Source organism: Pristis pectinata, chromosome 1 (genome assembly GCF_009764475.1).
Source record: "Pristis pectinata isolate sPriPec2 chromosome 1, sPriPec2.1.pri, whole genome shotgun sequence".
Classification (NCBI taxonomy): domain Eukaryota; kingdom Metazoa; phylum Chordata; class Chondrichthyes; order Rhinopristiformes; family Pristidae; genus Pristis; species Pristis pectinata.
The window spans coordinates 147,152,685-147,166,796 of NC_067405.1; the positions used below are offsets into that span (position 1 = coordinate 147,152,685).

Sequence of the window (14,112 nt, forward strand, 5' to 3'; positions counted from 1 at the left end):
ACCAAAGTTCTACAGAGCTGCAACATCACCTCGCGGCTCTTGAACACAGTACCCCGACTAATGAAGGCCAACACAGCCCGATCGACCTGTGTGGCAACCTTGAGGGATCTATGGATGTGGACCCCAAGGTCCCGGGTCCGAGCAGTAGCAAGGTCACTGTAGCGTCCACCATTTAACTGTGGAAAATGTGAGACCATCCACTTTGGGAACGTTCAAAGGGATCTGGGTATCCTGGATCATGTCATTGAAAGCGAACAGGGGAGTGGCAGCAAGCAGTGAGGATGGTAAATGGTACGTTGGCCTTTAGTGAAAGAGGACATACCAGGAGAAAAAATGTCTCACTGCAATTATACAGAGACCACACCTGGAGTATTAGGTATAGCTTTTGTTTCCTTACCTAAGAAAAGATGTACTTGGATCACAGTCACACAGCACGGAAACAGGACCTTCGGCCCAACTGATCCATGCTGACCAAGATGCCTATCTGAGCTGGCCCCATTTAGAAACATAGAAACATAGAAAAACTACAGCATAATTCAGGCCCTTCAGCCCACAAAGCTGTGCCGAACATGTCCCTACTCTAGAAATTACTAGGCTTACCCATAGTCCTCTATTTTACTCAGCTCCATATACCGATCTAACAGTTTCTTGAAAGACCCTATCGTATCTGCCTCCACCACCGTTGCCGGAAGCCCATTCCACACACTCACCACTCTCTGAGTAAAAGACTTACCCCTGACATCTCCTCTACATCTACTCCCCAGCACCTTAAACCTATGTCCTCTGTGGCCACCATTTCAGCCCTGGGGAAAAGCCTCTGACTATCTACCCGATCAATACCTCTCATCATCTTATACACCTATAAGATGCCTGCGTTTGGCCCATATCCCTCTAAACCTTTCCTGTCCATGTACCTGTCCAAGTACCTTCTAAATGTTGTTAATGTACCTGCCTCACCCACTTCCTCTGGCAGCTCATTCCACATACAGACCACCCACTGGATGAAAAAGTTGACCCTCAGGTTCCTAGTAAATCTCTCCCCTGTCAAGGACAGGAAAAATTTAGAGGGATAGGGGCCAAAAGTGGGTAAATGGGGCTAGTTTAGATGGGAATCTTGGTCGGCATGGATGAGTTGGGCCAAAGGGCCTGTTTCTGTATCACTCTATGACTCTGTAGGCAAGGATCTGCCCCCTTTTCCAGAAGCCCATTCGTGCTCCAGGCAATAGGTGCCGCGTCAACCCCTCTGCCCTCAAGCAAGACTCTCTGGGACATCCGGTGAGAACGCACCTGTGAAGTGACCCCCGTTCATTCACCATCCTGGGTCTCAGCTGTTGCCTGGTGCCAGCAGGGACACCTGCCTTCTTATCCTGCATTCAGAGGTGCTCCCTTCCTGTGTTATTCATGACTGAACTCATTAACACAGCTCCAAATGTGACTTGACCCACAGCTTGGAGCCACCTGGAAGAATAATTCTGCACCAAATGCCAGGGAAAGCTGGACCGGAATGAGAATTCTTTCTGTTCCACAACAGCGAGTGATGTAAGGAATCTTGAGGATGAAAGCTGAGCCTATGGCAAGTGTAAGGTGTTGCACTTTGGGAGGTTGTAGGTAAGGGGAAAGTGTACAGTTAATGGCAGGACCCTTAACAGCATTGCTGTGCTGAGGGATCTTGGGGTCCAAGTCCATAGCTCCCTGAAATTGCCCACACAAGTAGATAGGGTAGTAAGGAAGGCATACAGCACGCTTGCCTTCATCGCTAGGGGCATAGAGTATAAGAGTCAGGAAGATATGTTGCAGCTGTATAAAACTCTGGTTAGGCAGCACTAGGAGTATTGTGTGCAGTTCTGGTCGCCCCATTCTGGTGGCGGCGCAGGTTGACTCTGTGGTTAAGAAGGCATATGGTATATTGTCCTTCATCAATCGGGGAATTGAAATTAGGAGCCGGGAGGTATTGTTGCAGTTATATAGGACCCTGGTCAGACCCCACTTAGAGTACTGTGCTTAGTTCTGGTCACCTCACTACAGGAAAGATGTGGAAGCCATAGAGAGGGTGCAGAGATTTACAAGGAGGCTGCCTGGAATGCGGAGCATGCCTTATGAAAGCAGGTTGAGGGAACTCGGCCTTTTCTCCTTGGAGAGACGGAGGATGAGGGGGGACCTGATAGAGGTGTATAAGATGATGAGAGGTATTGATCGGGTAGATAGTCAGAGGCTTTTCCCCAGGGCTGAATTGGTGGCCACAAGAGGACATAGGTTTAAGGTGCTGGGGAGTAGGTACAGAGGAGATGTCAGGGGTAAGTTTTTTACTCAGAGAGTGGTGAGTGTGTGGAATGGGCTGCCGGAAACGGTGGTGGAGGCTGATACGATAGGGTCTTTCAAGAGACTGTTAGATGAGTACATGGAGCTGAGTAAAATAGAGGGCTATGGGTAAGCCTAGTAATTTCTAGGGTAGGGACATGTTCGGCACAGCTTTGTGGGCTGAAGGGCCTGAATTGTGCTGTAATTGTTCTATGTTCATTACAGGAGGGATGTGGAGGCTTTGGAGACAGTGCAGAAGAGGTTCACCAGGATGCTGCCTGGATTAGAGGGCATGAGCTATAAGGAGAGGTTGGACAAACTTGGGTTGTTTGCTCTGGAATGTCAGAGGCTGAGGGGAGACCTGATAGAGGTTTATAAAATTATGAGAGGCACAGACAGAGTAGAGAGCCAGGATCATTTTTCCAGGGTAGAAATGATGAACATTACAAGGCAAAGGTTTGTGAGATTGGGAAAGTTTAAAGGGGATGTATGAGGCAGGGATTTCACACAGAGAGTGGTGGGTGCCTGGAACAGGCTGCCAGGGGAGGTGGTGGAGGCACACACGATAGTGGCGTTTAAGAGGCATTTCGACAGGCACATGGATGTGCGGGGAATGGAGGGATGTGGATCACGTGCAGGCAGAAGGGATTAGTTTAGTTTGGCATCATGGTCAGCACTGATATTGTGGGCTGAAGGGCCTGTTCCTGGTACTCTTCTGTGTTCTGTGTTCCCCAAAACACTGACTGAGAGGTGGTGGTCTGGCAATGAAAGGGTTAACACGTACCTGACCAATTCCAGCCTGTTCGTGTCGTCCTTCCAGACCCACTGGGCAGGAACTGCTGCAAATAGCTGCAGAACAACAGAATTCCTGAAATAAATCCAGGATATATCACCACGCGAGATTCATTCGTAAAAAACAACCAAAAGGAAGGGTGATCGGTCACTGAGGGTAGACTGGAAAGTACAGCTGTTGTTACAGTCAGAACAGTCGGTTCTTATTGCAATAAAATTCTGATAATCTGCTACCTGATTGTTCAGAAATTGTTCGGCTTCTGGCTCACCAGGACCTTGTTTCTCACGCTCCCTTTGATCTGCCCAGGAGAATAACTTTTTTTTTAAATTTAAATTTTAATTTTATTTACAGCGTGGTAACAGGCCCTTCCAGCCCAACGAGTCCGCGCTGCCCATTTTAAACCCAAATTAACCGTACATCTTTGCAATGTGGGAGGAAACCGGAGCACCCGGAGGAAACCCACGCAGACAGGGCAGAACGTACAAACTCCTTACTGACAGCGATGGGAATCGAACCCTGATCACTGGCGCTGTAATAGCATCGCGCTAACCGCTATGCTACTGTGCCGTTCCACACCAAACACTAGGGAACACTGGACCTCAATTCCCACACTCTCAACTTAACAGGGACCCAATTGCCTCTAAACTCTCTGAAGCTCCAGATCCCCCACTCCCTTTAAGCTCTCCGGAGCCCTGCATCCAGAGCTCCCTTTAAACTCTCAGGGTTCACTGGGCATAACACCTAAAAAACTGCCCACACCTAAAGGTGTGCTTGGGTATCGATAAATCTGCCAGACAGCCACCATCAAAGTCACAACAATGCCACGTTCTCTGAGTTTTACTGTGAATGGTGGGGCAGGCTCGAGGGGCCGAGGGCGTCCTCCTGTTCCTAACTTGTGTGTTTGTGTGTACTACTGGCAGTGGCAGGAGAGGAACCATCCTGGACTGGCCCTGAAGTACCAGGAGTTACAGGTCAATCCCTAGGAGATGCCCGGGAGGAAAAGTCATGGCGGGCATTAGACAAAACTGTGTCATCTTCACTCAAAGATTTCACCTCCTAGTAATTGAAGATGGGGAGAACTGTCTAAATTAATTCAGTCAGGATCCCGAGTCTGGTTTGGTATTGGTATTGGTTTACTATTGTCACTTGTACCGAGGTACAGTGAAAACCTTGTCTTACAAACCGATCATACAGGTCAATTCATTACACAGTGCAGTTACATTGAGTTAGTACAGAGTGCATTGATGTAGTACAGGTAAAAACAATAACAGTACAGAGTAAAGTGTCACAGCTACAGGGAAGTACAGTGCAGTGCAGGTAGACAATAAGGTGCAAGGTCATAACAAGGTAGATTGTGAGGTCAAGAGTCCATCTCATCATATAAGGGAACCATTCAATAGTCTTATCACAGTGGGATAGAAGCTGTCCTTGAGCCTGGTGGTACGTGCCCTCAGGCTCCTGTATCTTCTGCCTGATGGGCGAGGAGAGAAGAGAGAATGACCCGGGTGGGTGGGGTCTTTGATTATGCTGGCTGCTTCACTAAGGCAGCGAGAGGTAAAGTCCATGGAGGGGAGGCTGGTTTCCGTGACGCGCTGAGCTGTGTCCACAGTTCTCTGCCGTTTTTTGCGGTCCTGGGCAGAGCAGTTGCCGTACCAAGCCGCGATGCATCCAGATAGGATGCTTTCTGTGGTGCATCGGTAAAAGTTGGTGTGAGTCAAAGGGGACATACTGAATTTCTTTAGCCTCCTGAGGAAGTAGAGGTGCTGGTGAGCTTTCTTGGCCGTGGTGTCTACGTGATTTGACCAGGACAGGCTGTTGGTGATGTTCACTCCTAGGAACTGGAAGCTGTCAACCCTCTCGACCTCAGCACCATTGATGTAGACAGGTGCATGTACACCGCCCCCTTTCCTGAAGTCAATGATGGTGTGGACAAAGGTCAGACCACTGCAGGAGGTGGTCGATTCAGGTCAGAGGTGAAAACACCTGGAGTGTACCAAGCACAGCTGGTGCAGGCTGTGGTTCTAGTTCTGCCAGGTGAAACATGGTGTCTTATCAGTGGGGGTTAGGCCGAGGGTGTTTAAAGCACAGGGTGTATACAAGGCCATGGAGTGTAGACCAGAAAGGTCAGGGGTTTAAGGATACAATGAATGCAGGGAAAGACATGTTCTGATTGTATTGTATTTCCCATGCATATTTTTGTAAATACAATTTATCTTTGAAATTTAAAAAATCTCTGGAGTGGCTGTTAAGACAGACTGGGGAATGGTGACCCTGTGGTTCAGTTACTGGGCAGCACTGCGGTGCAGCTGGTTCGATGCTGACCTCCAGCACTGTCTGTGTGGAGTTTGTACGTTCTCCCCATGACTGCATGGGTTTCTCCTGGGGTGCTCCGGTTTCCTCCCACGTCCCAAAGACGTGCAGGTCGGTGGGTGAGTCGGTCACTGTAAGTTGCCCCTGGTGTGTAGTTGAGTAATGGAATCTTAGTGGAGAATAAAATGGGATTACTGTAAATGGGTGGACGGTCAGTCTGGGCTGGAGGGCCTGTTCCTGTGCTGTATGATGTTATGGTTCATGAGCTGCAATCACATCACAGCAGCTGGATAATCATTTTACAAAGGAAACCCCTTGGGTTCACTCAGGTCCTTCAGGGAAAAATGATCTGCTGTAACTTCCCCGGTCTACTCTGCACGTGGCTGACTCTTAACAGCCTTAAAGTGGCCCAACAAACTGATCAGATAATAAGGAAGGGGCAAAAAACTCCAGGCGTGCTGGTGATGTCTGCAGGAGATTTTCTACAGCAGAGGTGGACGGATTGGGGATTCTCATTATACTGGACTGTACAATGGGACATTGGTTGTCACTTAACATTCATAAATGCCCTCATTCTCTTACCAAAAGGCACTTTTGTTTTTATTGAACCTTCAACCAACATTGCCAAAGCACAAGCTACTTTCTTAGAAGCTTGAGGAGATTTGGCATGTCACCAAACACTCTAACAAACTTCTGCAGATGCACTGTAGAAAGTATCTTGACTGGTTGCATTACGACCTGGTGTGGCAATTCCAATGCACAGGATTGCAAGAGGCTGCAGAGAGCAGTGGACACACTGGTCCGTCATGGGCACAGCCCTCCCCACCGCTGACAGCATCTACAGGGGTGCTGCCTTGAGAAGGTGGCATCTGAATCCTCACCATCTGGGTCAGAATCAGAATCGGACCTACTATCATTGACTTGTATGATGTGAAATGTGTTGTTTTGCAGCAGCAGTACAGTGCAAAGACATACAGTTACTATAAATTACAAAAATAAATAAATCTTGCAAAAAAAAGGAATAACAAGGTGGTGTTTGTGCCATCTTCTCGCAGCTCCCATCGGGCAGGAGGTACAGAAGCCTGAAGTCCCACACCACCAGGTTCAGGAACAGCTAGTTCCCTTCAACCATTCGGTTCTTGAACCGACCTGCACAACCCTCACCCTACCTCAGAAACGGAACACTATGGACCACCTCTTGCATTGCCGTGGACTTGTCTCTGATTGTGGGTTTTTTTTGCACTGTCTCGCTTTCACACAGTCTTTTTTATATATAATTGTATAATTTTACATCTGCGCTATCTATAATTTGTGTTCTGTGTGTTGTCTGCACCTATGTGCCTGTGATGCTGCTGCAAGCAAGTTCTTCATTGTACCTGTACCTCATCTTACATGACAGTAAACTCAACTCGGCTTGACTTAAAGACACACGATCAGGTCACTGCAGTTTGTGGGAGCACAAATTGGTCTCTGCCTTTCCTTTGGTAGTGCTCCATTTGCTGGAGCGTGCTTTGGGATGTCCTGAGACCATGCAAGGCTCTTCAATGTAAGTCTTTCTTTCGTACCTCTGAATGTGCGTTCTGACCCACACACTGCGTAAACACGGGAGGACCGAAGAATGGTTTTATAGTGGGCCAATTCTGAAGGTAGATGGCAAGAAACTCAGATGTTGCCTGACCCATCGAGTTCCTCCAGCAGTTTGATGTTTGATCATGGAAGAACTGAGTGGTGAAAGCAACGTCAATGTAAAATATGAAGTGGGAGTATATCTCCACTTATTCAAGCACAGAATATTCAAATGTAACCCCCAACTCATTCTGACAGACTAGACCATGACATGTGAATGGTTCTCCCATTTCCGTTGTGCTAGGATTCCACTTATGCCAAGGCAGCAAGTCTGTAAGTGGCCCTAATACATTATGAAATCCATAAATGGAGTGGTAATTGCTTTACTATAGTACAGGTACAGTGAAATATTTAGTGTTGCATGCCATCCATACAGATCATTTCACCACATCAGTGCAATGAAGTGGTACAAGGGAAAACAATAACCGAAAGCAGAAAAAGTGTTACAGATACAGAGGCAGTTACGATAAGGTGCCAAGGCCATGACGAGGTAGATTGAGAGATCAAGAGTTCATCTTTATTGTACAAGAGATCCCTTCAATAGTCTTATAACAGCGGGATAGAAGCTGTCCTTGAGCCTGGTGATGCATGCTTGCAAGCTTTTGTATCTTCTGCTGGATGGAAGGGGGGAGAAGAGAGAATGTCCAGGGTGGGTGGGGTCTTTGATTATGCTGGCTGCTTTCCCAAGGTAGGGGGAAGTGTAGACAGAGTCCATGGAGGGGAGGCTGGTTTCCGTGATGTGCTGAGCTGTGTCCACAACTCTCTGCAGTTTCTTGCGGTCCCGGGCAGAGCAGCTGCCATACCAAGCCGTGATGCATCCGGATAGGATGCTTTCTATAGTACATCTGTAAAAATTGGTGAGGGTCAATAGGGACATGCTGAATTTCCTTATCCTTCTGAGGAAGGAGAGACACTGATGAGCTTTCATGGCCATAGTATCTGCATGGTTAAACCAGTTCAAACTATTGATGATTTTTACACCTAGGAACTTGAAGCTCTCAACCATCTCCACCTCAGCACCATCGATACAGACGGGGTCTTGTGTTCTGCCCTGCTTCCTGAAGTCAATGACCAGCTCTATTGTTTTGCTGACATTGAGGGAAAGGTTGTTGTCATGACACCATGTCATTAGGCTCTCTGTCTCCTTCCTGTACTCCATCTTGCTGTTATTTGAGATCCGGTCCACTACAGTGGTGTCATCTGTGAACTTGTGGATGGAGTTAGAGCAGAGTCGGGCCACACAGTTGTGAGTGCACAGGGAGTAAAGTGAGGGGTTGGAGTGTGTGAAGACTGTTGGCAGACTTGATCTCCCAATCTACCTCGTTGCTTCCCTTGCACTTTATTTGTCTACCTGAACTGCACTTTCTCTGTAGCTACAACACTATATTCTGCATTCTGTTTTTCTTTCTTACTACCTTGATGTACTTATGTATGGCATGATCTGTCTGGATGGCACGCAAACAACGTTTCACTGTATCTCGGTACATGTGACAATGATAAAATCAATAATAACCCTAATACTCAGTCCATCACGGAAACCAGCCTCCCCTCCACGGACTCTGTCTGCACTTCCCGCTGCCTCAGTGAAGCAGCCAACATAATCAAAGACCCCACCCACCCCGGGCATTCTCTCTTCTGCCCCCTCCCATCAGGCAGAAGATACAAAAGCCTGAAAGCACGTACCACCAGGCTCAAGGACAGCTTCTATCCCATTGTTATAAGACTATTGAATGGACCTCTTGCATGATAAAAATGAACTCTTGATCTTCCAATCTATCTCGTCGTGGCCCTTGCACCTTATTGTCTGCCTGCACTGCACTTTCTCTGTAACTGTAACACTTTATTCTGCATTCTGATATTGTTTTCCTTGTACTATCTCAATGTACTGATGTATGGAATGATCTGTCTGGATGGCACGCAAACAAAAGCTTCTCGGTACATGTGCAAAATATATACCAATTACCAAAAAAACCAATAAAAGTTAAGGTGAAGTTTTTCTGGGGTTGGGAGGGTTTAGTTAGGGTGAAGTTGCCAGCGACCCGGGTTCAATTCTGGCCACTGTCTGCAAGTAGTTTGTACGTTCTCCCCGTGTCTGCGTGGGTTTCCTCCGGGTGCTCTGGTTTCTTCCCACATTCCAAAGGGTTAGGAAGTTGTGGGCGTGCTATATTGGCGCCGGAAGCGTGGCGACACTTGCGGGCTGCCCCCAGAACACTCTACGCAAAGGATGCATTTCACTGTGTGTTTCGATGTACGTGTGACTAATAAAGAAATCTTATCTTATATAAAAAAAGAATGTAGGTTAGTGGTCATTGATTACTTGGGGTTGGTTAGGGGTTGAGTGAATGGTTAAGGTTGGTTTTAGGCTTGGGGCTCGATGATTATTTAGGGATCAGTGCTGGTTTTTAGGCTGGGGATGAGGTTTTAGGGTCAGGGCGGGGTGTTGGTTTGGGGTTTGGATGGAGAGCTGGTTCGGAGGTTGGGGCTGCCAGCCAGAAGCACAGGGAGGGACGGTTACTGGGAACTACCGGGATACCCCGCCCGCCGCTGGGATCCCTCCACGGGCAGCCTGGCCCCATGTCTACCCGGGTCTCCCCGCTCTGCCTCCCTCCCGGGATCTCACCTGCTCCAGGCTGAGGTACCCATCCATCATCAGCAGTGCGATCACCCTGTTTATGCTCGGGTCTCCTGGCAACCGCTCCCGCCCCTGCAACAAGTCCAAACGGCGGCGGGGACGGTAACCAATGGGAGCCAAGCATCGCCCCGAGAGTTACACCCGCGGAGAGAGTAACCAATGGGAGCCAAGCATCTCGACCTGAGCGTTACACCCGCGGGGACAGTAACCAATGGGAGCCAAGTATCTCACAGAGAGTTACACCAGCGGAGACAGTAACCAATAGGAGACAAGCATCGCACCGAGAGTTACACCCGCGGAGAGAGTAACCAATGGGAGCCAAGCATCTCGATCTGAGAGTTACACCCGCGGAGAGAGTAACCAATGGGAGCCAAGCATCTCGATCTGAGAGTTACACCCGCGGAGAGAGTAACCAATGGGAGCCAAGTATCTCACAGAGAGTTACACCCGCGGAGACAGTAACCAATGGGAGCCAAGCATCTCAGTGAGAGTTACACCCACGGAGAGTAACCAATGGGAGCCAAGCATCTCCACTGGTAATTGGCGGAGCATGGACGGTGACACCCTCCGGTGGAGTTAGTTACAACGGGACGGAATGGGATGGGGGGGGGGGGGGGGGGGGAACATTTGGGGCAAAACGCCAGAATAATGTTGAATTGGGGAGAAAGCAAGGAAGGGCCTGAGAAAATCTGGAGAGTGGGTGGTGAGCCTCACCTCTGAGGAATCACACGTCGGTGGAACACTACGGACCACTTCTTGCACTGCGGTGGACTTATCTCTGGTTGTGTCTTTGTTTTTGCACAGTGTTTTTCTCCCTCTCTTTCTTCAGTCAGGCATAATTTATATCCGGGTGTTGTCTGTACCCATGTGCCTGTAAAACTGCTGCAAGTTTTTCACTGCACTTGTACCTCATTGTATTGGTTTATTATTGTCACTTGTACCGAGGTGCAGTGAAAAACTTGTCTTGCAAACCGATCGTACAGGTCAATTCATTACACAGTACAGTTACATAATAAACTCGACTGGAGTTGATTTGCCCACCATAATCTGGCAGGCTCAGGACTTTAAAGCGAAGGTTAAATTATATTTAAAATGGAGAATGATGGGTTTTTGATCAGTAAGGGTGTCAAAGGTCATGGGGAGAAGGCAGGAGAATGGGGTTGAATGGGGTTGAGAGGGGAAGATAAATCAGCCACAATCTACTGGCAGAACAGACTCGATGGGCCAAATGGCATGATTTTTTTCCCTATGTGTTATGGTCTTATGGACTTTGCTGGTGTTGGGCCAGCTGATTTTCTCAACTATCAGATGTTATTCTACTAATACATCAACACACTTTTAATTCAACTTTTCTAACAGTAGAACAATAAATCTTCCATTGATCCCAGTCGGTTTAAGGGAGTGCAGGAACCAGGGCTTTTGGTGAGGGGAAGAGGGTGTACGAACTGGGCCCTAGTTCGTCCATGGGGACAATAAGATGTCCTCAGGGGAATGCTGCTGACACATTTCAGGCTGCATAGGTACGTGCTGGGGGATAAGGTTTATCAGTCACATGTGCATCGAAACACACAGTGAAATGCATCTTTTGCGTAGTGTTCTGGGGACAGCCCGCAAGTGTCACCACGCTTCTGGTACCAACATAGCATGCCCACAACTTCCTAACCCGTACGTCTTTGGAATGTGGGAGGAAACCGGAGCACCTGGAGGAAACCCACGCGGACACAAGGAAAATGTACAAACACCTTACAGACAGCGGTGGGAATTGAACCCAGGTTGCTGGCGCTGTAATAGCATTACACTAACCGCTACACTACCAAGAGGCCACATGAATGCTCTGAACACAAAAGGTGCTCACAAAACCAATGTATAAACAGAACCACAGTACAAATGTAAACAGAGTCATACACCTTTTTTTGTATTTTTACATATTTTCCTGAATAAAGATTATTTTTGAAGTAAAAAGCTGGTTGGCCAGATACTGCCCCAGCAAGATTTCTGAATAATCAGACAGCAGATTACCATAGTTTACTGACGACCAAAGTCCATGCCGACTCTCCCAGTGCAGGACAGCTACAGGTGAGGAAGTCCTTCAGTGAAATTATATCTGCTTTGTCAGATAGATGTTAGAGATCTCATGATGCAATTTTGATAAGCAAGAGAATTCCACCTTGGTGTCCTGCAGACAAATAGAATATCTGGTCTTGATGCAGGGTTTCAACCTAAAACGTCGACAATTCCTCCCACGCACACCCAGATGCTGCTCCACCCGCTGAGTTCCTCCAGCAGATTGCTTCAGATTCTAGCATCTGCAGTCTCTTGTCTCTCCATCTGGTCTTATCACATTGGTTGTTATGGGAAATTGCCATGATTAAATTGGCAACTGTTTCCAGTATTTAATCAATTAAATAAATATGGAATAAGAACATAATAGGAGCAGGAGTCGGCCATCTGGCTCATCCAGCCTGCTCTGCCATTCAATAAGGTCACGGCTGATCTGGCCGTGGACTCAGATCCACCTACCTGCCTTTTCCCCATAACCCTTAATTCCCCTACTGTGCAAAGGTCTATTTAACTTTGCAGTCTCACTGTCGCACGACTGTCACATGGCACAGGCAGTAATCCTGAAATTACCACCTTTGCGGTCCTGCTTCTCAACTTCCTAACTTTAGTCTTTATTCAGGACCTCATCCCTTTTCCTACCTACGTCATTGGTACCAATATGTACCACAACCTCTGGCTGCTCTCCCTCCCTCTGCAGGATATCTTGGACGCGATCTGAAATATCCCAGACCCTGGCACCTGGGAGGCAAACTACCATCTGAGTTTCCTTCCTGCGACCACAGAATCGCTTGCCTGCCCCCCTAACTATAGAGTCCCCTATCACTACTGCCCTCCTCTCTCCTTCCCTACCCTTCTGAGCCACAGGGCCAGACTCTGTGCCAGAGGCACTGCCACTGTTGCTTCCCCAACAGTAGGCTGTCTCCAACAGCACTCAAGCAGGAGTACATTGTCAAGGGGTACAGCCACAGGGGTACTCTCTAGTACCTGACTCTTCCCCTTCCCCCTCCTGACTGTGACCCACTTGCCTGACTCCCGTGGCCCCAGTGTGACCACCTGCCTATAACTCCTTTCTATCACCTCCTCACTCTCTCTGACCATACAAAGGTCATCGAGCTGCATCTCCATTTCCCTAACACAGTCCCTCAGGAGCTGTAGCTCGACACACTGGGTGCAGACGTGGCAGTCCTGGAGGTTGGGAGACTCCAGGACCTCCCACATCTGACACCGAGCACAGAAAACCACACTCATACTACTAACCTCACCCCATTACTGCTAAAGCCCAATCACTCTGCTCCGCCACCCGCTCCAACACTGCCCGCTGGATATGGCGGTTTTCTTTTTCAACTGCTCGTGCGCTAACTGTGCCTGCGCAGTCTTGCCCCACTATTCCTGATTACAGAAAAAAAAAACTTAGCTGCTCTGAAGTCCACCGAAACGACCTGAAAACGAAACAGCTGAAATTTTGTGATGGAGCTCCAACGTAGGATAGAACCATATGTTAGATGAAAATACTATCCATTGAGACAAGATTGATAACTGCAATTTCAATGGAAACCAACAACAGGGTGAAGCTGGGGAAATGGTGGGGAAGGAAGGAGTGCAGAATGTAAGGGAAGGAGTCATTGAGTAGGTCAGTACGTGAGATGTGCAAGTGATGGACACAGGAAGTGAGCTTCATGGAGGTTCCTGAATACCCTGGAGACAGTTTCAGACAAATGCCGCATCAAAAGCCCTGGTTTGCACAACGGCATACAAGAACTTTGGCTACTGCTGAACATGTTTGTAGAATTAGTGCAACACACTGAGTTCTGTATTTTCTTTGTCCAAATCAGTTTTGCACTAACTCTGCACTAAATTTGTATTCTGTATATACTCTTTTTTGCATTATTCGTACTTGCACAATTTTTTTTGTCTGCATTTATTGTATGTCTTCTGTTTTATGTATGACCTCTGTTGAGAGAGTCTGGGGGAAAATGACATTTAGTTCCTCCATGTGTTGTTATAGCATACTGTATATGTGAATGACAATAAAGTAATTTGAACCTACTGTGGGCAGGGAGGCAAGAGATAGCAATGTAGAGTCTCTAATCTCTGGAGGTAAATAAAATCATTAGCTCCTCAGACTTTTTACACTAAAGGGGCAGTTTGTTCTCAGATTGATCTTGCTTCAACCACAGACGATACTGATCTCTACTCATTTTCCAGTGATCCAGCAATTGCCAACAATTCTGCATGAAAAATGTCACAGAAGGTGGATGTGCAGGATCAGAGGAAACTGATAGTGTTCACGTTTCACCTAGATTTATGCTTATTCAGTGGTGCTTAGAATCAAAAACTCTGGATGATTTTCTTAGCCCTGGGTTGCCTCTGTTTAGGTTAGTTTAATTTAGCT

At 47.6% G+C, this 14,112-nt stretch overlaps 1 protein-coding gene across 1 annotated transcript in view; it reads right to left on the bottom strand.

Annotated features, from left to right (window-relative positions):
- Nucleotides 1–9,741, bottom strand: part of LOC127572633 (protein phosphatase 1 regulatory subunit 36) — a 44,533-nt gene extending 34,792 nt beyond the window's left edge. The window contains exons 1-2 of the mRNA XM_052020143.1: nucleotides 9,648–9,741; nucleotides 3,083–3,147 (exon numbers count right to left, since the gene is read on the bottom strand). Of these exons, the coding sequence (XP_051876103.1) occupies nucleotides 3,083–3,147; nucleotides 9,648–9,677 (95 nt within the window). The 5' untranslated portion in view covers nucleotides 9,678–9,741. The remainder of the gene's footprint in view (nucleotides 1–3,082; nucleotides 3,148–9,647) is intronic.
- Nucleotides 9,742–14,112: the final 4,371 nt, after the last annotated feature.